The 25,263-nt window shown below is 41.5% G+C and overlaps 1 protein-coding gene across 6 annotated transcripts in view; it reads right to left on the reverse strand.

The window, feature by feature from the left end:
- The window catches only part of LOC140735652 (dual specificity mitogen-activated protein kinase kinase 6-like), a 167,575-nt gene that overhangs the window by 27,448 nt on the left and 114,864 nt on the right, over positions 1-25,263 (reverse strand). For all 6 annotated transcript variants that reach the window (XR_012100789.1, XM_073060950.1, XM_073060949.1 and 3 more), the window contains exon 4: positions 10,613-10,726. Coding sequence is in view for 5 of the 6 variants with exons in the window: in XM_073060950.1 (XP_072917051.1) it covers positions 10,613-10,726 (114 nt within the window). In the remaining variant the exon portion in view is untranslated. The remainder of the gene's footprint in view (positions 1-10,612; positions 10,727-25,263) is intronic.

Below are 25,263 nucleotides of genomic sequence, written 5' to 3' on the forward strand. Positions count from 1 at the left end.
TATTTTGTGTTTGGAGACCAAAATGGTAAGATTATCCCCTGAGATGCTGATAAGAGAAACCATAAATCAGGATTAACCCATCCCCAGGGCTATTAGCAAAGATTTAGAGGCTCAGGAAGTCATTATTCTTTCCATATTAGGATTAGGACCATATTTAGTGGCAAATACTGAATACAAGAAAAAAAATTTAAAGACCAAGCGAAATTGACCCAGAGAAATTTGGAAAAAAGTTCTGAGGGTTTTACATATCTACTTGGGACAAAGCAGAATTCTTAGTCAAAGAGTGTTTTCATTTTTTTCTCGCTGGTGTATTTTGGCATCAAAGTAGCCCTTCAATGTTTTATTTATAAATAGTTGTAAAACAGTAATCATAAAGTATGACAGGAAGTTTTGCTAAGTTAATTAAGTGAAACCTTTTTACTGGGCATCTCCAGACATGTGGCTTGTTAGCCCTTCAGTAACAGCCACTGGACTCGGCGGTGAGAAAATCACCTTTCTCAGATTCCATACCTCTAGGGTTGATACGGCTTGAGTCCCACCAAACCCAGGAAGTTGGGATGTCTCGCCCACCTGAACCCCAATCTGTGTGAATACTGTACACTACTGGCCCCCTGCAATTGCCCGTTGGCAAGAAATATCAGATCATACACTGCATACAATTATAAAGAAAGCATATTTACAAATGTCAACTTTATCCAACAGTCAGTAGGAAAAGAAAAACAAAAAAATAAAAAAGGGTCCAGTCCAAATGTGCGCACCGCGTTGGAGCTCATCTTGAAGCTGTCTTTAACCCAGTCTGCACACACTGGGCACACACCACCTTCCCAATGTTGCTCGAAATCCACCTTAATCAAACTGGCTTCCCCGTGGGAGTTTTGGTCCTTCCTCCATGAAGCCATTCATCTGCACAAAGCACCTTGTGCAACAGGGACGGCATCCTCAGCCATCTTCCTCCTGTCCTCTGCCAGCTCCTGCCAAGAAGACCTCGACCCACAGCAGTGTCTATCACAAAAACCTCTGCCCAGTGTTCTCTAGAACCTTCTCCCAATTCCACCATCCTGATTGGCTAACACAACATTCCTGAGTTGAACAACATAACCCCTTATCTTTAGCTCAAACCCAAACATGCTGAAAGCAGAACAGGCTGCTCGGACAGAACTGCTAAAATGAAATACCTACAGCACAGCAGTAAAAATCTTAACCAGTTTATTACATAAGCAAAAGGAATTAAGGCTTAAGGCATGGTAGCATAATGGTCAGCACAATGTTTTACAGTACAGGGGACCCAGGTTCAGTTCCCACCGCTGCCTGCAAGGTGTTTACACGTTCTCCCCGTGACTGCATGGGTTTCCTCTGGGTGCTCCTGTGTCCTCCCACAGTCCAAAGACGTACTGGTTGGTTAATTAATTGCTCATTGTAAATTGTTCCACGATAAGGCTAGTAGTATTAATCAGGGGATTGCTGGGCCGTGCAGCTCAAAGGGCCTATTGGCACTGTATTTCAATAAATAATTATAAATACATAAACTATACATATATGCTGGTGTTTCTGTGATAATGATGTTTCATTTTACATTTACCCAAAGAAAACAAGGCTAAATGTAGAAAAGAGTTAGCCTTGCCAGATAAAGTAAAAGAGTACCCCAAGAAATTCTATAAGCATAGTAAGAGCAAAAAGGGCAACTAGGGAAAAAATAGACCACATTAATGATTAGTGAGGGGTGTTAGGGCAAATTCTTGAATAAAAGAACGCTCATCTCTATTTCCCATGGACAAGCTCATAGAAGCTAGAGGTTTCAAGGAGGACAACCATTAATGTCCTGAAAAATGCCAATATAACAAAAAAGGAGTTCAGGTGCATTAAAAAAAGTAAATTCCAAGTCCAACCAAGTGTGCCCTAGTACATTTTGGGAAGCAAGGGAAGACATTTTTGGGGCCCTGGCAGTGATTTTTGTATCTTCTTTAGCCTTGGGCGAAGTAGCAGAAGGTATCTTATATATGTGCCTCAATTTAAAAGGGATGCAAGATCAAACTGCTAACTACAGGCCAGTGAGCCTAACATCAGTGGTTCATAAATTAGTGGAGAGGATTCAGAGGTAAGGTCTACCTGAATAAGGTAAGTACTGATTAGGATAATCAGCATAGCTTTGTGCAAAGGAAATTGTGTTTCACAAATTTAACTTTTTAACAAAGGGATTGATGACAGCAGGGTCCTTGTGGATTTCAGTAAGGCTTTTGACAAGGTTAGGCTGGACCGGAAGGTGAGATCATGAGATTCTGAGTAGTCAGAGGTTGGTAGTGAAAGCTTGTTTTTCAAATTAGAAGCATGTGATTAGTGGTGAATTATAGGGACAGTGCTGGTTCCTCTGGTGCTTGTAATATATATCAGTCTTTTAGATGAGAATGGCGCTGGAATGATAAGTTTACAGGCGACACCAAAATTGGTGGTGTGTAGTGAATAGGTCTAAAGTTACAAAAAATCTCTGGATCAATTGATAAAGTGGACAAGGGAATAGCACATGGAATTCAGGTGTGAGGTGATGTGTCTTTGGAAGTTAAATGAGGGTAGGACTTGCACAGTAAATGAAAGGGCCCAAAGGGTGTGGGGATCCAAGTACATGTTCTCTGTAAGTGGCAACACAGTAGGCAAAATGGTGAAAGTGGCGTAGGGCATGCTTGCTTTCGTCAGATGGAATGCTGACTTCCAGAGTTGGGATGCCGTGTTAGGGTATACTGAACATCGACAAGACCACAGTTGGAATAGTGTAGTTAGTTCTAGTCACCATACTACAGAAAGGATGTGATTAATCTAGAGAGGGTGCAGAAAAGATTAGCAAAGATGCTGCTGGAACTGGAGGGCTTGAGTAATGAGGGAAGGCTGAAATGGCTGGGACTGCTTTCTCTGAAACAAAGGAGGCCGAGTGGCAAGCTTAGAGGACTTAAAATTATGAAGGGCATACAGTGAATCACTGCAGTCCTTTTCCCATGGTAGAGAAGTCTAAAACGAGTGGGAATAGGTTAAAATAGAGGGAAAGATTTAAAGGGAACCAGATGGGCCATTTAAAAAAAAGAGGATATGTGAATAGAGCAGCAAGAGGAAATGGTATAAACGGGTACAATTACTATGTTTAAAAGATATCTGGACAGGTTCATGGATAGGAAAGGTTTAGAGGACAATAAGCCATCTTCAAGCAAATGTGACTAGCACCAGAAGACAACTTGGTCTCTATGAATGAGATGGGCTGAAGAGCCCGTTTCCCTGCTGCGTAACACTGACTCAAAGGAATTACAAACGGTCGATGTTTCAGGCCGAAGCCCTTCATCAGGGTTGTAAAGGAAGGGAAGCCAGAATAAGAAGGTGGGGAGAAGGGAAGGAGTACAAGCTAGAAGGTGATAGATGAAGCCAAGTAGGTGGAGGAGAAGCAGAGAATGAAGAAAGAAGTTAGATGGTGTTAGTTGGAAATGGCTTGAAAAGGAAACTGATATGAGAGAAGAGTGGACCATGGAAGAAAGGGAGGGGGGGGGGGCACCAGGGTAGGTGACAGTCAGGCGAGGAAAAGAGAAGAGGTGGGGGGGGGGGCAGAGTGGGGAATTGAAGGGAGGGTGAAAAATTACATGAAGTTGGAGAAATTGATTTTCACACCATCAGGTTGGGCACTTCCCAAACAGAATATGAGGTGTTGCTCCTCCAACCAGTGAGTGGCTTCATTGAGGTAGTAGAGAAAGTCCTGAACTGACATGCCATAATTTACCAATTTTTCCTATTTTTGGCTTTGGCAGTCCAAAAGTGGGGAAAATCTACAAAGGGCTATAGCAACCTGCAATTCATCAATGGGACTGTATTTACAGTAAAGCAGGAACAAGCAACAGAAGTTAATAGGAAAATAATAGAAGCTACAAATTCAACAGCTTTCGTCAAGCTAAATTTCCCGTTGAATACATGACAGATTTATATGTCTGCTTAATAAATTTGGAGAACAGTAGAAGAGTTGGAATTAATTACCACTGCAATATTATAACACCACCAAATAATTTCTGAGATTAGAAATCCAACAATGGCAAAGAATCAGTTCATAATCTTACTACCAGGCGAAAATCAGTCTATGCAGAATGGTTGCATTTGCTGCCAGTTTTTGTGTGAAAGTTCCACATGTTTATAATACATTTAAATTTATTTGTGGTTCCCTGCCTTTGCTGTGTTGTAAATGTTAAGCGAGTGTTCTGATAGATATCCTGTCAGAGTAAATACAGTTCCATTGATAAATTAGAGCCCTTTGTAGATATCCCCCCCCCCCCCAACTTTTGGACTACCAAGGCCAAAAATAGGAAAAATTGGTAAATTATGCACGTCAGTCCATGGCCACTTCTACCACCAGGGTGAAATCCATTGAAATAGACTGCATAATGTTGTATTTTGGGTACTATGAAATCCAACTTCAAAGAAGAACGAACAAAATTGAAAATTGATAAGTTTATGCAAGAATTACAACATTTTTTGCTCCAAGGCAACTCTGAAGTGATCTACTGCTGCTGTCCTTTTTATTGATCAGTTCTCAAAGACAAGGGTGATTTTCACCCGAGTTCCCTGGGTTCTGAGATGGGACCAGCAGAATCCGTCTCAAGTAGGACAAATGGGTAGGTAACATGGGGAGTGAGACACTCCCTCCATTTTTACTTGAATTTTGCTGTGGAATTCAAGGTTCTCACTATAGCAGTTGATAATCCTTTACCACTTTTGATTGGTTTGGCCAGCGATTTCCAAAAGTTGAAGGTATGATCATGAGTCTGCCACTTGGCCCACTGACCACAGGCAGGGTTACAGACCATTTCCCCATGTACTTTCCTGTAATCTATTCTCTCCACTGACTCCAACACCCAACCACTATAACAGAAACACCTCAGAGTGGCTAAGTTATTAGCTAATCTTTCCTGTAATCTATTCTCTCCACTGACTCCAACACCCAACCACTATAACAGAAACACCTCAGAGTGGCTTAAGTTATTAGCTAATCTATTGGGACGTGGGTGGAAACTAAAACAACCACAGGAAACCTATGGACAGAGGGAGTGAGTGAGTGTGTGAGAATATATACACACACACACCCCACATTGTTAGGATTGAACCTAAATCTATGCATTACATAGCTCCACTCTGCCACCTTCCAGAAGGATTTGAGAACATCCTTGAATCTGACCCCCTAGAAATCTTTTACTTTGGAAGATCAGAATACTTTTTTTACTTAAAACTTTATTCAGGGATTCAAACATGTCCTACCTCCTCGAGCCACCTGGATATATTAAGAATTTAGTGCAACAAATGTCCACTTGGGAGAGGATGTTCATGTTGGTTCACTTATCTTGCCAATGGACCCAAATGAATTTGTAGAGTTAGTGCTAATGGCACCCATCCAGTGTGCTGATAAAGCAAAATCTTTGAAATACCCAGAGGATGACAGTCACTTCTGCCCAATGGTTTATAAGCTTGGTGCTGGGTTTAAGGCCTTGCTCTTCAAACACTTTTCCTTAGATGGCTAAAGGCTGTGCAGGTAGATTGTGCCACCATTCTCTGGTTTTGCTGACAGATGGCTCAATAGTTCAATAGCTCCATTTAATATCAAAGAATGTATACAAGATACAACCTGAAATTCTAGTTCTTTGCAGACAGCTATGAAAGCAGAACAGTGCCCCAAAGAATAAGTGACAGTAAAAACATTCGAACCCCCAAAGCCCCCCAACTCCCCCTCCCACGCAGAACAATGATCCCCCTCCCCCAACTTATTTCAGCAAAAAAGCATCAGTGCCCTCCATCCACCAAGCAAGCAATCGCAAAGCCCCCAAGACCATGATCTACAGTGCAATAAAAACTACCGGTAGTCGTTCACCCAGCTGTTCGACATACCACAGGCTCTCCCTCTTCCTAATAAAGGGACAGAGAGGTGTCACACAACGAGAGGGGTGATTAACAAGACAAAGAAAAACTCTTGCTGATTTACGGTGTCCAAGTCTGCCACATCATTTTATTTCTTCCCCCCCACCCCCACAAAAAGAAAGAAGAGAGTGCAATTCACAGAGTACAGAACCCCTGACGGCTGATTCGCTGTTCGCAATATTTTGATTTTTCCTATGACGCTTCAGTCGGCTCACAAGATGCATTGTCTACATTTCCCAGTGTCTTGCCATGTCTACTTCCGTCAGCAGCCAAATTTAGAAGTCTCTCCACAGTTCCTCACACGTGTACAGCTGAAATATTTTGCAAGGCTGAGAAGGCCATGTATAGGCGCAGCTGTGTCTTCCTGACATTATTGTGCAGTGAAGACCATGTCTGTAATACTTTTTGACGCATGGATTGAACATTTCAATAGTGAGAGCAGTACTTCAGCCTCTGGGAGAAGACAGTTGAGGACTCTTACAATAACCTTCCCTGTGGCAGTCAGCAGGGAGACTGTTATATCATTTTATCAGTCTGTTCATTCTTAAAAGATATCATTAGAGTGTCTAGGAGGTCCCTGGTATACTCTCCTCTATCAATGACAGACATGAAACTGTGAATTTATGTCAGATGTCCCTCATTACCAGATTTTAGAACTATAGCAAGAATGTTGTTTCAGAGGCATTGGTGTTTTTTAGTTGGCAAGCGGTCAACAATTGCTCAGAAGTCTGGCACTGTGACAAGACTACACTATACAGAGTGCTGTGGAATGATGTCAAGTTCATGGGAATGCCTAGACAAACATGATGGCAGATCCATTATTCTGGAAGAGTGAATGCAAGGTCTGCACAGCCTGTCAGACACTCATGCAGCAGTAGACTTTCAGTGTTTGAGAATGGAAGCCTGTCTGAGCGGGTCTCACCACTGGAAGCAGGGATCTGACAAGCTTCATTATCTGGTTCTTCTAACACTCGCAGTGCTCAATCTCACTTAACCCAAACTTGCTATCCACTCCCACCAACCCACAAGGTTCCCCCTTTATGTCTACTAATCCAACACTTCTAACCATAAGTCATAACCCACTCAACCTACTGATCACAGACACAGGAGTTGCCTCCTGCTATCAAGAACATCTTTGCTGACTACCATCTATTCATACATCCACCAATCCTCCCCGACTACCAAGCCCATCAACCATGCCCTGATTACTGAACCTACTTACCAGTCACCGACAGCAACCCTTGCTCTTGCACCTCTATTGACAACCAGGTCACTCTCCCCAACATTCCCAAACCTTATACTGGACCTGCCGCAAAGTGGAGCAAAGGTCTTGGCTGTGCAGCTATTGAACATCCTAGCAGTGGGCCACTGGCCACCAACTGTTTAATGAAACACCAACCAATTTCTAAGCAATCATATTTATATTGCAATTAAAATGCTTGGTATCAAGACCCCAAAGTACAATGTGCCCAATAAATAAAACTTTTTAAAACAGCAATATGAAAGAAAAGTGACTGAATAATAATTGTGCTGAAAAATGGGAGCTACACGAGTGTAGCACCTTAACACTTTTTTGCAATGGTCTACAGCTGCAAAATCTGTTGTGTGTACTCAAGGCATTGTGCCCAATAGGACAGGCTTCACATGAACACACAGTCTTTCCCTGCTCTAGGAGACAAGAATAAATCAAGTTTAAAAGTCCACTAGGGCTAGGTTACAGATCTCTGCTAAGGCTGGAAAAGTCATCATTGAGTTGGGCAGGGATTAAGCAAATTGTGTGCATGGCAGTGGTGGAAATGTGGGGTTTGCAAGTGAGATACACATCTGAGTGTCCACGATGGGACAGGTGACTGAGGATATCCCTTTAAACAAAAGGAGCCTAGTTCCAAGAACCACGCTCCATGATCCAAGACCAGCTGAGGAAGGATCCCTTCAAATATCATGAAAGCTCTCCATGCGTTAATACCTTGCTAATGTTGCTAATATGAGTGCCCAACACATGTACAGCCCATGGAAAGCAAGTGTGAATTTCACTACAGTGCTCTCTCGTCTTATGATGCACACAGTTGGGTAACCATGGGTGCCTTCTGGGCAGTGTTGGAAGTAAAATTACATACAATATTTTGTGCAGACAACTGCCTAACTACATTCGATGAGCAGTTTTCCATTGACGTTCTGATGTGTACGGCACACAAATATCAAGGCTGATGGATTTCAATACTGTGCACTTAAGTGGCTCCACTCACAAGATTTAGTCAGGGCTAGCTGAAGTGCATTTATTTATTTTAGTTTAAAATGTATATTGCTTGTAGAGAGCTTAAGGACAGTTAGTGGGTAATGCATCGACTTCAACCGGTGTCCTGTGAAATTTACTGCTGTGATCTTGGTTTAGTGCAAGGGAACTGCAACCACTAGATGGCATCCAGAATTGAACCTTGTAATTTAGTAATTATCTCAAGGTTCACAAAAATAACCACATCATCAACTGTATCTCTATACCAGGAAAGGGTTCACAAATCGTAGAAGAATAAAAAAAATAATAAACTGAAGAAAATAATTTAAAATAGGTGTTACAGATAGAAGAGTGGCTGCCTTGTAGTTCCAGTTTCAACCCTAAGCTCCAGTGCTGTCTATATGGAGGTTGTGCTTCTCCCAGAGACCCTACAAGTTTCTCCTAGATATTACTACATCCCAAAAAAATGCAGTTTGGAATGATAATTAGCCACTGTAAATTACCCCTAGTGCAGGTGGGTAGTAGAATTGTTGCAAATATGGCAATAAATTATAGGGTACAATTAACAGGGGAATGGGATTGCTCTTTGAGGAGACAGACACCTGATGGGCCTCTTCTGTTCCATGGATAGGTATACACTAAAATACAAAAAGCCAATTAATTATTTTATGCGAGGTGATCATCATTGCCAAGGCCAGCATTTTTGATAAGATATTAAATCTGGAAGACAAATTAACAACATGGAGATACAATAGCACTTCAATTAGTCACCTTAGTGGAGAATCAGTTGTTGAAGAAAGTGCAAAAATGGGTCTATCTATCAACTGCAAAAGGACAGAATGTATGGTGATATCCAAAAAGGAGAATCCTATCTGCAAGCTGGGAATAAACAGGGAAGACATAAAACAAGTACAGAACTTTTGCAACTTCGGAAGCTGGGTGACATCAGATGGCAGGTATGACATGGACATCAAAAGAAGAATAGGGATGGCAAAAGACATCTTTATGAGAATGAAGAGTATACTGACCAACACTAAACTAGGCATGACAACCCGCCTCAGAGTACTGAAATGTTACGTTTATCCAGTTATGTTATATGGCTCAGAATGTTGGACAATATCTAGTAACATGAGGAAACAAATTGAAGCAGCAGAGATGTGGTTTTTGAGGAGGATGCAAAGAATATCATGGACAAAACAAATATCTAATGAGGATGTCATGAACAGAGCAAACACAATAAGAGAAATAATGTATGAGATCATGAAAAGGCAACTTTAACTTCATTGGACATGTGATTAGGAAAGAGGAGTGAGAATGCACGGTAATTATGGGAAAGATTGAAGGGAAGAAAGCAAGAGGAAGGCAAAGACAAATGATAATGGAGACAGCAGCCAGAGAACTGGAAATGAATACCAATGAATTGATCCACTTGACCCGAAACAGGAGTGTGGGCACCATGGCAGTCAAAGTTCACACTGGGCATGACACCTGATGGTGATGATGATGATGATGATGAGTGGAGAATCAATGAGAATTAAGGATTCATTATACTTAAACTGAATGAGGTTTTGATTATTGCTTCAAATATTAGTTTTCAAAAGGCAAACCCAAAATCCCAGAAACTGTGAATCACGACTGAGGCCTTCACTGTATTTCAGCAGTTATATAAAGAATGAGAATCCTTGCAGAGAAAGAATATCACAAGAGATTGGAGAGTGGATGATGAAAATTTAATTGCAAACACTTGTGTATGAATTAAAACAAGCTCTTTGGAATCTGTGAATACAGAGGACATAAAGGAAAACATGAGTCTAAGAAAGAAAATAAAGCTCAAGTTTAAAAAGAAATACTAATAGATTTGTGTTGGCACGTGGTTAAGGCATTGGTCTAGTGATCTGAAGGTTGCTAGTTCGAGCCTCAGCTAAGGCAGCGTGTTGTGCCCTTGAGCAAGGAACTTAACCACACATTGCTCTGCGATGACATCGGTGCCCAGCTGTATCGGCCCTTGCCCTTCCCTTGGACAACATCGGTGGTGTGGAGAGGGGAGACTTGCAACACGGGCAACTGCTGGTCTCCCATACAACCCTGCCCAGGCCTGCGCCCTGGAAACTTTCCAAGGTGCAAATCCATGGTCTCTCGAGACTAATGGATGCCTATTAATACATTTCAACCTACGATTGGAACAGCAGAAATTATTCAGACCCTTGAGATAGTGAAATAATTCTAACTTTGCTAGATAATGCTTATCTTTACTTCAATTTAGATCCCTCAATTACTTCTTTAACAAAAATATAATGAGTGTTTTGCGGGAGATCCATATTTGAACACCACTTTTCAAGAGAGAAGTATTTACTGTTTTAATTCCTTACAAATCTAGCTCCAATTTTTTGATGATTGGCTCTCAATGTTTCATTTGATAGCCTGGAGCTTTTTTTTAAAACAAGCAGTTACCTTCACAGCCATTATGGTTCCACTGGGGGTATGCCGCACCTTCTCCACCACTCCATATGCTCCTCGGCCCAATTCACTGATAGGTACCAAATCATCAGCTTCCACCTCAAAGTTCTGTAATTGAAACACATTGTAAAAATAAATAAGTTCTAACAGTTAAGTCTCCACACAAAATAGATTATGAACAACCAAAGAGCAACAATTTCGGTAGGATCTAAGGAGCACCAATCTCTAGTGGTGAAATCAAACATATTAATGCTCTAGCAAAGGTGAAAAATTGAGAAAGGAGCTGGGATGTAACTCAATAGCAGAATGTAGGTGGGAAGAGGTGGGTTAATAGGGGTAGGCAGCACTAGCAAATCGCATGAAAGCTCTATAGAGTAGTTCATTCCAGTCCACAATCTCACACCTTAGGAAAATTTAGCATTCCAGATTGACAGCCAATAAAAACTGAAGAACAAAGCATCTAATTGCCTAAAGAGAAACTTTCGGAGTTAATTCTCTGTTGCTTTAGTACAAAATACACAGGTAGTTCAGTAAGAACTGTTAATTTGTCATGTTTCTGGTATTTTTCCCCATGTAACAACACTGGCACCCAACCATAAACAATTGCTTTTCCTGACATGGGGAGGGCAAGGTGACCCAACACCAGGCTGCTACCTGACAGAATTCTTCCTCCCTTTGAGTTTCATTCTGCACTTGTATGACCCTCTTCTCCCTCCCCTCTGAGCTTTTGCCAAAAGCTTGTGACTATCAGACTGTGAAGAAAACTGTACTGAAGTCAGAGACTTTTACCTTAAGGTGGTTGTTTTGTTTAAAGGAAACATACATTTCCTTACTGAGGTCCCAAGCACTCAATTATAAAGTTAGAATTACAAAAAAACTTCATAATTGTTGAAAAAAGCCAGAAATTGTGTTAACAGTTTAGCTAAAGAAAATATATAACATGCTAAAGTTGTAATCAATTTTATACAGAGTATCAAAAAGATTGTGTCAAACGTAAGTTGCTTTTCATGCAGCAACCCTGAAACAATTCATCAATTAAAATAATGAGATTATTGGCATAGCCCTGCTATTTTGTGGCTTTACATTTGACATTGAATATACCAACATATTCCCAAAATTAACAATTATTCCCATAAAACTGAAAATATTGATGATTAATAAACAGGCAAATTCTAGAACAGGTCAATTCAGGTACTGAAATTCAACCCAATCCTCAATCCACAAACACTGCAAAATAGTGAATCAAGACTGTCCAACGCTTCTGGATTTGGCTATAAAATTGTCACAAGTCATACCAAGAACTTTCTTCAAGAACTTCAAAAGTTCAAGAAAAAGTTTTATTTTTGAAAAGCATTGCAAGTATTTTTTCTAAGTTGAGTTCCAGACAGTTTGCTAAGAATATCCTGATGGACAAAATATTAAACCAAGAGTTCCCAATCTTTATTATGCCATGGAACCTTACCATTAACAGAGGGGTCCATGGATCCCAGTTTGGGAACCCCTGTATAAAACAAACTCAAAGGAAGAGACAGGAGTCTGAAATGAGAGTCTAACTTTGTGAATAGTTTGATTACTCAAATATTAAATACACAACAGTTACCGTGCTTACATGCAATCCTTAACTTTAAGAACTTCAAGATGTTTCCAGCTGCAATTTGATCACAAGGCATTTTGGCCAATACAGTAAGCTTAGAATGGCATTGAACACAGGATGTATAAATCAACACTGAGACTGCTAGGGGCCGACTGATAAATGCCACTGAAGCAGATACAAGGTCGTGGGAATATTAATTTGCTAGAAACATTCTAAGGAAAGGTTTTAAAAATCCTGACTTGGGGAGTGATAGAGGGAGGAAGAAGGCAACTTCTTTATTGACATGACCTGAGCACTAATGCAAACAAAGTTTGGTACTTTTTTTCTGAACTGTGGGTCACAGCGTCAATTGAGGCCAGACTGCATTAGATGCTGGAGTTTTGCATCCCCAGTGGTGGAACACAGTGCCTCTTCAACTAGCTCAGCTGTGCTGACCTCTGGTACAAGTTGCAAGCTTTGCTATACAAGTTTTTCAAATATTGTAATCACGGCAAAAACTTTTACAACAGGGATTGTGGGAACTGGGGTTAATGGGGAGAGAGAAAGAAGGCAACTTTATTGACTAGGCAGTGGAGGAATTTTATGATTACACTTCAGGCATGCTACTATAGGCAGAAATGGCAAGGCAATCACTGCCTCAGACAAAGTCACGAAAAATTAAATCAAAGGCTCGTTAAATGTCACTTCTTCAATCGCAGCATGGCTCATAGAGCACTAAATTACATAAATTTGGTCAGCAACACAGACATACACAACAAACTAAAGGCACATCCTGATAACTTTGAAACCTAACATTTTTAAAAGCTGCACTGAAATTACATCACAGACAAATATGAACAGTGCCTTGAAAACTCGGTGTATCTTTTATAAAGAACAGGAAGGAAACTAATTTGCTTCACTGAAGCACTAAAAGCTGAAGATGCTGGAAATCTGATATTAAAGTAGAAAACACGAAGTATTCAGTAAGACAAGTAGCAGTGAAAAGAAACAGTAAATACTTGATCAAATTTCATCAAATCTCTCAAAGTGACTTAGAATAGTCTTTTGTTACATGCTGCTCAGCTATAAATGTCAGTCATTACATGTTACAAAGCAAATAGACCTTTGAGTCTGCAAGTCCACGTCGACTATCAGTCCTGCTTCCAATAATCCTTCACTCAATCCGTTTTATTAGAATCACAGAATCAACAATTGCCCAACGTTTCCAATTAACTCCTCAGATTCACCTCTCACCTGCATTTAAAACCAATTCATAGAGGTCAATTTACATACCAACCCACGTCTTTGGCATGTAGGAGGTCATCAGAGCACTTGAGAGAAATTCAGAGTTACAGGGAGAATATGTAAATTCCACTTGAACAGCCCAGAGGTCAAGACTGAACCTAGGTCACTGCAGCTCAGTTCTACCTGTTGCACTGCCCCAGCGCCATTTGCAGTTTGGGAAAGTGGAATATTACATAGAAATCAAACAGCATTGTGATAGATATTCCAACACAATTAATCTGAAAAATCAATTTCAAATCAGGCACATTGCACTTACAACCATTTCTGGATCCAATCATGATCCAATCATCCAATCAAATTTCACTTTGGCTGCCTAATGCAAGTCCCCCTGATGATTTTCCTCTCAGGATAACATGCGATAATGTCATTTTCCCATGTCTGACACACTACAGGTAACTTGTTCACTTTGTTCTTAGAGTTGCCCCTCCTTACCCAAGAGTGGCCTACTGAATACTTAAAGCAAACTGCAAGCTAATCAAAATAGTTACCATTACCCTCACATCCCACCCATCTAGCGCCAAAAGTAGTACTATACTCCCAACCCTTTCCCAAGCTGTCCTCTGTCTCAAGCTCTGTTCCCAGTGACCCTACACTAATCTCGCCAATACCCCCAAAAACCAAGCAGATTTCCACCACAAACTCCCAGCTCACCACACACGTGCTGGGCCAGTCCCCTTCAAATATGCCAGACACAATTGATACCAGTGCTTAGGTAAGACTGCATATGCTTAATTTATTGTATTAGAACAGCCAGACAGATCTGAGTTTAATTCCTAGTCAATAAAGTTGACATGAAGATGCTGACTCAGGATGACGTGTTATGAAGGGAAACTAGATATGTTGGGACTGCTTACCCTGGAGCATAAAAGGCCAAGGGGTGACCTAACACGAGTTTGTAAAATCATGAGAGACATGGATATGGTGGATTGTCACAGTTCTCCCTCCATCTCCCTGACCCTCACAATCAAGGGGAGGGGTGTCTAAAATTAGCGGGCACAGATTCAGGGAGAAAGGTATAAAAAAGGAATCTGAGAGTCATATTTTTCCACAGAAAAGTGGACATTCAACAAGTTGGCAAAGGAAGTAGTAGAGGTGATACAATTACAATATTTGGAAAAGTGCAGAATAGGAGAAATATTCAGTACTTTCAGCTTTGGAGGAATATAGGTCAAGCACAAGCAAACGGGACTAGCTCAGGAAGGTACTTGGTACGCAAAGACTCGGTGGGTCAAAGGGCCTGCTATTGTGCTGTATCATTCTATGATTCTAAAACAAGGTATAAAACAAAGGTAAGTATTTTCCAGAGATTTTCATTGTCCTTGGGCTTATTTAAACACAATCTCTGCACAAAATAATGATGGGAAGTAAATCAAGGTGTCAGTTATATCTGCTAAAAGAAAGCTCCCTTCAAACAGCTTTAGTAATTGAAAGCAACACACAAGGAACACTGGAGGAACTCAGCAGATCAGGCAGCATCTATGGAAATGAATAAACAGTCGATATTTCAGGCAGAGACTCTTCCTCCGGGTCCTAAAGATAGCTAGCACTCCTTTAGCAGCAATAACCTCCACCAAATGCTTCCTGCAGTTGCTGATCAGACTTGCACAATGATGACGAGGAATTTTAGACCATCCTTCCATACAAAACTGTTTCAGTTCAATATCTCTGAGATACCTTGCACGAACTGGCCTCTTCAGGTCATGCCCAGCATCTCAATTGGGTTAGGGGCTGGACTCTGACTTGGCCATTCCAAAAACACTAATTTTCTTTTTACACCATTGTGTTGTTGATTTACTCTTCAAATTTCAGATCATTGTCTTGTTGCATCATCTAACATCTATTAAGCTTCAGGTGATGGACCACTACCCTGACATACTCCTGTAAAATGTCTTGACACAATTATGAATTCATTGTTCCCTCAATGAGGCCCTGAGGCAGCAAAGCAGCCCTAAACCATGATGCTCCTTCCACCAGGCTGCACAGTTGGGCTGAGGTTTTGGTATTGGTGTGCAGTGCCCTTTTTCCTCTAAACATAGCAATGGATATTTCTGCCAAAAAGTTTCACTATCGTCTCATCTGTCCACAGAACATTGTCCCAGAAGTGGCATGGAAAATCCAGGTGGGTCTTTTGCAAAACTTGAGACATGCAGCAATTTTTTTTTGGAGCGCAGTGGTTTCCTCCATGGTGTCCTTCCATTAACACCATTCTCATGTTTTTCTTATAGTGGATGTATGAACAGAAACTTTAGCAAGTTCTGGAGATTTCTACAGGTCTTATGCTGTTACCCTTGGGTTCTTTTTCATCTCCTTCAGCATTGCACGTTGCGCTCTTAGTGTGATCTTTGCAGAATGCCCACTCCTAGGGAAGTAGCAGCAGTACTGAGTTTCCTCCATTTGTAGAGAATTTCTCTTAATGTGGACTGATGAATACTCAGGTCTTTAGAAATGCCTTTGTAGTCTCTTCCAGCTTCGTGCATCTTTACAATTCTTCTAAGGGATATCATTGAAAACCTTGACAAACTTCTATAGATGACTGGTGGAAAGTGTGGTGACACTTCATTATGGCCTGTAATGCTGACACCAATGCCTTTGAGCAGAAAATCCTACAAAAGATACAGGCTGAATCTATTACATCATGGTAAAACCCTCCCAACCTTTGAGCACATCTATATAAGACACTACTGTAGAAAAGCAAGAGATCCTCACCCCTCAGACCATGCTCTTTTCTCACTGCTGCCATCAGGAAGATATAGGAGCCTCAGGACTTGCACTACCAGGTTCAAGAACAGTTACTACCCCTGAACAATTAGAACCAAAGGGGATAGTCACACTCAAGATGGCGGCCTCTCCAGAGTTGATATCTGTTATTTGTCAAGCGGGGTGCCATGCACAATCCTAATCTGATGAAAAACAGACGTGGGAGCACGGAGGAACATCTGGAAATTTCCAGGAAGGCCTTCTTCCTTGCTGCTGCTGTTGTGAGGTCCGGGTCTCTGCTGGGAAGTACTGGCTCCCAGTCCTCGGGGTCACATTGCCAGTGGCCGGTGGCAGGGGCGTCGTAGTGCGCTCGGCAGAGGATGGTGCTCAGAATGGCTGTGCCGGAGGGGATGGTCGGAGGCTCAGAGGTTCAACGGACTCGGAGTCCGCTGCGGTCAGAGCACTTTCCCTGTGTGCTGCGTCTGCAAGGCTGGGTCTGACTCCGCTTTCATTGTGTGCTGCGTCTGCGAGGCTGAGTCCGGCGGCGCCGTGGAAGTCCATAGCAGGGGTATTCCCTTCTGCCACCTACGTGGGATGACGAGTCTATCAGGACCCTGAGGAATTGTGGAAACTGTGTGGTGGTTTCTTTCAGACTTAGTCTTGTAACATCTTTGGACTATTTTTACTGGGCCCGTGGTCTGTTTTTTTTATATCAATTATGGTATTGTTTGTACTGTTGTAACTATGTGGTTTTGTGTAGGTCTTGTAGCTTTAAGATTTTGGTTTGTTGGGTGGTAGAGTTGGTCTCCTGACTTGGTGTGTCTGGGTAGTCTTGTTTCGTCTGGTGGGTTTGGAGCTCCTTTCCAGGGAACGCACTAAGATGGTAGCGTGATATTAATACGCAGCAGCCTCTCCAGACTCTAGATTTGGGGATTGCCAAATGTTATGTGGATTTTCCGGTGTAGTCTGTTTTGTCGTGTGCTTTTGTGATATCATTCTGGAGGAACGTTGTTTCATTTTTAAACTGGATTTCAGTTGTGGTTTCTAAATGACAATAAACCAAAATTCAATTCAATTCAATTTAAGGACTCTTATATTGTTATATTGATGGATGTTATCTTGTCATTTCATGCTTGTTATTTATTGCTATTTATTTATATCTGCATTTGCAGTTTGTTTACAGTTCCTGATGTTCTGTAGATTTGCTGATTATGCCTGTAGAAAGATAATTTCAGGGTTGTATGCAATGACATGCATGTACTCTGATAACACATTTTACTTTGGACTTTTGAAAGTTGTTTGATTGAGGCATGGTGCACATAAACAGACCTTTCTTGAGAAGAGCAAGCTCTGTCAGAAATCTGACTTTGTGTGTCTTTTTTTTAAAAATAGGGCAGGGCACCTCTGCAACCCACACCTCCAGTTTCATCTCATTGATTAGAATACCTGACTCCAAATAGCTTTTGCAGAAGGCATTACCCCCGAGCTTTTTTTTAAACCTAGACTGATTGTTTAAATGGTGTACTCAATATTGATGAAAAGCAGTAGAGTCAGTCCTCCTTATCCACAAATTCTGCATGCGCTAATTCAACCAACCACAGATCAAGAAAACCCAGAAGTGCTCTTCCAGCACTTCTTGTTCAAGTATGTACAGATTTTTTTTCTTGTCATTATTCCCTAAACAATGCAGTATAACAACGATTTTACATAGCATTTACATTGTATTAGGTATTACAAGTAATCTTGAGATGATTTAAAGTATACGGGAGGATGTGCGTAGGTTATCGTGGATCTGGATTGAAAAAAAATCGGAAGTTCTCTTTAAAAAAAAACGAAGTTCTCTTAAAAAAAAAATCGGAAGTTCTCTTACTAAGTAAGTCGGAACAGGTACATCCGGTAGTATTTAGCATCAGTCAAACATTTGTCTTAGTATGTAGTATATATTTTAACTTTCTATGCATATAAAACACTTAAGAACGTATGTTTCAGCGCTGGGCTCGGGAACAAAAGTTCCCGAGTTCGATCCAGTGACAGACCGCTCCTGAGTGCGCTCTCCACCATGCCGGGTTGATGGGGAGGATCAAAAACCCAAAACCCAATAATTAAACCACTACGTTGCTTAATCACAATTGTAGCTTTCATCGGGGCAGGGCCTTTCTCACTTTATCCTTTAAAATTGTTCCAATCGTTGACCAACTGTAGCCTAACGCTTTTCCAATGACCAATGGCGTTTCACCTCTTTCCAATCACTTTATTATTTCCACTTTATTTTCAATCGTGATTGTGATTATTTTCGTGAACAGAAACACTGGATTCAGAGCTCCGCCACCGGGTCTTAATATCCACCGCATTGAGACAGGTTAAATAAGGTCTGGGGTTCCGCTGGGTCCTAAGGTCCACCACATTGACACAGGTTAAATAAGGGACTTGAGCATCCACGTATTTTGGTATCCACGCGGGGTCCCGGAACCAATCTCTCACAGATAAGGATGGCTGACTGTACAATTGTTTGTGTTATTAGTTTTGCCTACGACTGTGACTTAAATGAAGACCAGACCACATTTTATGAGTAATTAATGCAGAAAACCAGGTAATTACTGAGGGTTCACAAACTTTCTTGCAACTGTATGACTGGAAAAAGGCTATACAGAATCTACTGTCTGCTTCTGTAGGAAATTGGATTATTGAAATTACAATTTTTAAACTTTGCAAGCCAGAGATGTTGCATTAGCTTGTTTCATATCTCTCAAGTGCTACATTACTTTGGTGTCAATGGTCTAAGCTTCCATATTTTTTGAAAAGACTTTACCTTACCTGAAGTATTTTATGAATTTCAAGTGGTTTGTTAGTCTTAATATGCTCAAAGGTTCAAAGACTTATTTATTATCAAAGTACACAACACTGAAATTCTTCTCCAGGTAGCCATGAAACCAAGAAAAAAAATAGCAACACGATCATCAACTCCCAAATCCCCCTTCCCCCACACAAAAAAAACTAGAAAGATTGGATGAAAAACACAGAATATATATTTAAAAAAATAAAACACTGGAGAAATAAATCCCTAATCCAAGTCCATATCCAAAATGTAGAAACACCTACTGTGTTGCCTTTAAGGCATTTGTTTAGTTTATTATATTTTCGCTTTAGTAATTCGTGTTATCGTTTTCTAGTCAAAGTTAAGGTTGTTTAAAGTAAATTCATTTTCTGTGATATATCGCGGCATGCGATGACGTCACACCCGGTTTCTCCGCGTCTTGTGGGAAAATACTGGTTTGGAGAAACGGGAAGGAGGGGGCTTATATGTGTGCAGGATCAGCGCGAGAAAAGTTTTCTTTCTATGCACTAGAAACATTAGAGAAGCAACGCCGTAAGTTCATGAGATAATCAATATGTTGAATTTAAAATGTTAATGCTGATTCTGTTAAAAGTAATGACGATTGATAAAGTTTATGTTTTTTGTTATTTAAAGAGTTGTGGATAGTTTGTGTTGAAGTGTATTTAAAGCCAGTCGATGGCGTAGGTCGATTCTGACTGTATGTTGCACTTTAATGTAATATAGTTGTAGTTTTACTTTTGCAAGTATTTATGATGTAAATGTGATGTCAAGAAGGAAACAAATACTGTATATATTTTGTATTGTTTTATCAACAGTTTTCACCATACGTTAATGTGGAAGAGTGAACAGTAAACGGTTAATCTTACTGGGACCGCGTCATGGACTAGTTTATGCTTGGTGCTTAGTTCAGAGTTCTTTTACACCTGTGCGAGAACACTATACCTACGTTCTCTGGGCCCAGCAGGCAAGTCACACGGGCTTCCCTCTCTGGTAACGGAGTGATCACACCAGATCAGAAGGCAGTCTCCCTTCTCTGGCAGCAGAGTGATCCCACCAGCGATCAAAAGACAGTCTCCCCACCTCTCCAGTAGCAGAGCAATTGAAAGGCAGTCTCCCTTCTCTGGTGGTAGAGCAATCCCACCAGTGATCAGAAGACCGTTTCCACTCTCCAGCAGCAGAGTGATCCCACCAGTGACCAAGAGGCAGTCTCCTCTCTCCATTGCCTTTAGATCACTGGTGTGATCGCTCTGCTGTCAGCCGATGCTCATCTTCTGCATTTGGCTCAATGTTGCATCTCCCTCGTCGCTTTAATTGGTGAACAATGGAAGCTTTATTCAGCGAAATGGAGTCGAACAATGGCTCACGCCCCATCCCCAGTCTCCCCGCCATGAGGCCTACTCTCACTGCCTGTTTCCCGGAATCTTCTCAGGGTCAGCAAAGCACTGGATCATTGAAATGACTGCCAAACTGCAAATTGTAGGCTCCAACAGTTCCAGAAACTTGTTCAAGATGAAAAACAGACTTAAAAGACATGAAAGTGAAATTAATAGTTTTGTGAGCTATCCAGATGTTGACAGTGGGAGTGTTCTACACAGATGTCCTTTAACAGTATGCAGGCACCATCTTAACATGCTGCATGTGTCTGTAGTGAATATTGGCAAGAGGTGTCTTAAGGTTTCCAAGGCGATGTTTTAGCTTGAGGTGCTTTGAATAGCTGTAAGATTAATTGGAGGTGTCACATACAAGATAGTGTATTAGCTTAAGGAGCTATACACATCTAGACTAATCATTCTTGTGTGTTTATTATGTTCTACCACTTTAAGGTGTTTCATATATTTGGCCATTGTATTTACTAACTATATGGCTGGACTGCTACATTACTTTGAGGTGCCTTATACTTCAACTATTAACCAGATATCTTTTATATGACATTCCAGTGCAGTACTTAGAGAATGCTTTACTGTTGGTGTTGGCTTTCAAATTAGAGGTTAATCAATAAACACATTTATGCCCTCTGTTAGTCCACCCAATCTGATTAGCTGCACTGCTAAGATACTAACACCAATATACATGTTTGACAATGGGTGTTAAGTGTTCCTCTTAAATATTATACTCACATGATTTCCTATCCCACAACCTGTAATACAGGTTATATTTGAACTGATTTACATCTGATTTGTGAAAACTGATGTAGATAAGTCAATGTGGTAATCAGGTACTTTAAGTATTCTTTACACTCTGCCATTCAAGCAAACTGGGTACACTTTCTTAGCAAGAATAGCCTTGACCACCAGGAGGCAAAAAAATTGATCTGGCCACATGATAAAGAAGAGCCCTGCATCTACTTTACATGATAGTAGAGAAGTACCACCTTTTTTCCTCTAAACTGGGAGGCTAGAAATCATACAGTTTTTCCTCCCAAACAGAAGACAGTTGATGACAATTTTTAAACCACTCTGCATCAGAAATGAGCATTTCAGAGGGCGGATCAACCTTACTCCCCTACAAGATCTTAATGTCATGTTGTGCAAATTCATCATTAACCAGACAGCATGATTTTCCTCTCAAACACACACAAAATGCTGGAGAAGCTCATCAAATCAGGCAGTGTCTATGGAGAGGAATCAACAGCAGGCATTTCAGGCACAGACCTCTTCATTAGCAATGGAAACCAAGAGAAAAGAAGCCAGTATAATTGATTTCAAATCAGAGTTAAGCTCCTCTTGTTACTCCAGGTTAGTCTAAATGGCTAACCAGTTCGGAATGATAAGTTGCCATGCTTGCATGAGAAATTGGCCCACATTTCCCTTGGATCACCTTTTACTGATAGCCTTTACCGCCATGAGGGTGAGGTCCCTGACACAGAACAATCTAACCAAGACCTCAACGGGGGAACAGGCGGACAAAGTTTCTTCGAACTCAATGGCTGTGAAAGCGGATGAAGACTGCAACAAATCCATCAGCTCCAATCGTCGTGGTTTCCATGCTACTGGAATCAGTTGATTGATTTGTGAAGTATCGTGTGCTTCTTGGAGTGCAACATTAAGTACACATTAAACAAATACACACACATTGATCTGTGGGATCAACGGAACGAAGACCATCATCCTTGACCGCAAGGGATAGCCATGATGACGACTGATAGCTTTTAAGATAGTAAGGTTTTCCTACTCTGGTGATGAGCTAGTGCACCTGCCACATAATTACTCACTTTCATTCTTCGGGTCTCAATCCCCATAATAATGTAACAACCTCACTCATCCTAGCACCTTACAATCCTGATTCACAAGGTCAATTTCCTTAACCAGCACCAACCACACCACTCCCCCAGCCCTACATTACAGATCTGCCACCAACCACCTCTGCCCTTTAATATCCCATATGGTAGTACCAAAGATGAGCCCCATCAACTCACATCATAAATTCTGGTTCTGATTCCAATCTTTCCAACTCTCCTATGATTCCCTCCTCTTTCAAAAGGACAGGTTCAATGCCCACATGACCCACCGTACCCTAGTATGGGTTTGAGCTCAGAAACCATTAAACTTTACAAAGGAGTGACATCAAAATGGATGTCAGTCCTCCAAAGACGCACCTATCCAAGATCTGATTGCACTATAATCTTGTGCAGAGATTCCAAGACACTGATCTAATCAACATCAATCTGACAGACAAAATGTTTCTTTTTCTGAGAAACAGACATTGTTCTTCAGTAGTACAATTAACTGGCATCCTATCCAGCACCTGGCTTGTTCCTTGCCTTAAGTTTAATCCTATGGCCTTCAAAAGAATCAAAAGCCAATCATGTGAATGTCAGGTGGTTAATGACCATTATCTGTCCAGCGTAGTACCCATGATTTTGTACCCCGTAGTTTCTTAATCAAATTCTATTACAACACAACTATAGCTAGGATGCATAGTTCAACTCTGAATTTTGTCATTCATAAAACTAATATTTGAACAACCGATGTCCACGTTGGGCACCACAGTTAGCACAACACTATTACAGCTTGGGGCATTCCGGAGTTCGAAGTTTAATTCCGGTGCCGTTCTGCAAAGGAGTCTATGTCCTCCCTGTGGAATACATGGGTGGTGCTGAGTGTTACTATTCCCCCACCCTCACCCAGTCCAAAGTAGTACTGGGTAGGTTAACTGCTCATTGTAGATTATCCTGTGATTAGGTTAATCGGGGTTGTTGGGCTGTGAGGCTCGAAGGACCGGAAGGACCTACTCTGCGTTGTATCACTAGATAAATAAAGATATAAAGTAGGACTCATCAAGCCTCTTTTCCCATTCAATATGATCATGATGAATGCCAACATCAAATCCACATTCCCACCAGACCCTTCCTTGTCAAGAATCTACCTCTGATTTTTAAAACTTTCAATGACTGTCTTCACCACCCTGAAAAATAAAATTCCAAAGACTCTCAACCTCTAGAGAATTTTTTTTTCTTGTATCGGTGGCCCTTTTTTTAAATATAAGCAGCAACTTCTAGTTCTACTTTCTTCCACAGGAGGAAATATCTACTTCATAGTCAACCATCTCAAGTGCTTTTATGTTTCAATCAAGGTATTTCTTGCTATTCTAGAATATACCAAGCACAGGACCTGCCTGTCTAAACATTTGTCTCACCTGTTCCAGATATTAGACTGGTAAATTTTCTCTCTGCAGACAGCTTATCTACTGATGTCTACTATAAGCCCACAGACTCTCGCAGCTACCTGGACTATTCCTCTTCCCACCCTGTTACTTGTAAAAATGCCATCCCCTTCTCTCAATTCCTCCATCTCCGCCGCATCAGCTCTCAGAATGAGGCTTTTCATTCCAGGACGAAGGAGATGTCTCTTTTTTTAAAAAAAAAGAAAGGGGCTTCCTTTCCTCCACCATCAACTCTGCCCTCAAACGCATCTCTCCCATTTCACGCACATCTGCTCTCACCCCATCCTCCCGCCACCCCACTCGGGATAGGGTTCCTCATGTCTTCACCTACCACCCCACCAGCCTCCAGGTCCAACGTATAATTCTACATAACTTCCGCCATCTCCAACGAGATCCCACCACCAATCACATCTCCCCCCCCCCCCCCCCACTTTCTACTTTCCGCAGGGATCGCTCCCTACGCGACTCCCTTGTCCATTCGTCCCTCCCATCCCTTCCCACCGATCTCCCTCTTGGCACTTATCCTTGTAAGCGGAACAAGTGCTACACCTGCCCTTACACTTCCTCCCTCACCACCATTCAGGGCCCCAGACAGTCCTTCTAGGTGAGGCAACACTTCACCTGTGAATCTGCTGGTGTGGTATACTGCGTCCGGTGCTCCCGGTGTGGCCTTTTATATATTGGTGAGACCCAACGCAGACTGGGAGATCGTTTCGCTGAACACCTACGCTCGGTCCGCCAGAGAAAGCAGGATCTCCCAGTAGCCACAAATTTTAATTCCACGTCCCATTCCCATATGGATATGTCAATCCATGCCTCCTCAACTGTCAAGATGAAGCCACACTCAGGTTGAAGGAACAACACCTTATATTGCGTCTGGGTAGCCTCCAACCTGATGGTATGAACACTGATTTCTCTAACTTCCATTAATGCCCCCATCCCTTATTTATTTCCCTCTCTCTTTCCCTCTCAATGACTCCTGGCTTGTTCTCCATCTTCTTCTGGTGCTCACCTCCTTTCTTTCTTCCAAGGCCTTCCGTCCTATGATACTCCCTTCTCCAGCCTTGTATCCCTTTGTCAATCAACTTCCCAGCTCTTAGCTTCATCCCACCCCCTCCCCTCCTGTCTTCTCCTATCATTTTGGGTCTCCCCATCCCCCCCCCAAATCTCTCTTTTTTCCGTTAGTCCTGACAAAGGGTCTCGACCCAAAACGTCGACTATACTTCTCCCTATAGATGCTGCCTGGCCTGCTGCGTTCCACCAGCATTTTGTGTGTGTTGTTTGGATTTCCAGCATCTGCGGATTTCCTCGTGTTAGAGGACCTTTTACTAGTTTACCTAATTATTTGCTCTACCCACAAACCATCCTTTTGTGGATACCCACATCCTACTGAAACTCAGCTCTGCAATATCTCACCACTTAATTTGTATTTTTTTCTTGTCAAAGTGGACAGTTTACTACTTTTCATATTCATTTTCCTAGCCATTTTCCTTTTGGAATCCTAAGTCCTATTTGCAATTTATCTTTCTGCCATTGGCAAATCTTGCAACTAACTCCTTTGATGCCTGCATC

The sequence above is a fragment of the Hemitrygon akajei genome, chromosome 11 (assembly GCF_048418815.1).
Source record: "Hemitrygon akajei chromosome 11, sHemAka1.3, whole genome shotgun sequence".
NCBI lineage: Eukaryota > Metazoa > Chordata > Chondrichthyes > Myliobatiformes > Dasyatidae > Hemitrygon > Hemitrygon akajei.